Here is a 765-nt window from a genome sequence, read left to right as displayed (position 1 = left end):
TTGGTTGGTTGATGATGCATGGAGGGGATTGTAACCATGGCAATGAAACGCTATACGATAGGATGAATGTAAAACTAATGTTCTCCCATGTAAATCATCACATAATTCACAATAAAACATTAAAAAAAATGTTTGTGGAAAAATGAAATGAAAAGATATTGGAAATTTTCCATAAACTTTTTGAATTCCCCTTATATAAATAATGATTTAGTATGATTTGCTCTATGAAAAAGAAGTACAGGGAGCTATTTGGGAGAGCCTGAGAACTCTCTTTTCTCTCCAGATGGGTCACAGGGGTGTTCTCCTGGCCCACACTGTCTGCAAAGCCCTCTTCCCATATCACCCTGTTACCCTAGCCCTTCCTGGGGCCTCAGCTCCTGGGTCTTAAGCTCCAGAGGCTGCTCCTCGGATACTGCTGACCATCCAGGTCCCTTCTCTGAGCCTTCTGGAGTTGATGAGGGTTGCTTCTCGCCATCCATTCCTGGAGCATCTGGAAACACAGCCTGGAACAGAGATGCCCATATGTTGGCTATGGGCTGGCCCCAAGGAGCCATTCTAGAAGGATCCCCCACACCTCCCTAGGTGTCATGCTGGTCTCAGGCACAGGAAAATCCTGCCCTGAGTGGATGAAGAGTTGAAGAGAGAGGCCAAGAGGCAGCTTCTGCTGCATACCACCACATAACATGGATGAACCTTGAGGGCATTATGTTGAGTGAAATTAGTCAGTCACAAAAAGAGAAATACTGCATAGGACCACTACTGTAA

At 45.4% G+C, this 765-nt stretch overlaps 1 protein-coding gene across 1 annotated transcript in view; it reads right to left on the bottom strand.

Annotated features, from left to right (window-relative positions):
- LOC102814218 (spermatogenesis-associated protein 21-like) overlaps nucleotides 1-765 on the bottom strand; it is a 28,321-nt gene that overhangs the window by 23,931 nt on the left and 3,625 nt on the right. The window contains exon 2 of the mRNA XM_006866412.1: nucleotides 352-503. Coding sequence (XP_006866474.1) covers nucleotides 352-503 — 152 coding nt within the window. The remainder of the gene's footprint in view (nucleotides 1-351; nucleotides 504-765) is intronic.

The sequence above is a fragment of the Chrysochloris asiatica genome, unplaced genomic scaffold (assembly GCF_000296735.1).
Source record: "Chrysochloris asiatica unplaced genomic scaffold, ChrAsi1.0 scaffold00090, whole genome shotgun sequence".
NCBI lineage: Eukaryota > Metazoa > Chordata > Mammalia > Afrosoricida > Chrysochloridae > Chrysochloris > Chrysochloris asiatica.
This window is presented reverse-complemented; position numbering and strand designations above follow the sequence as displayed.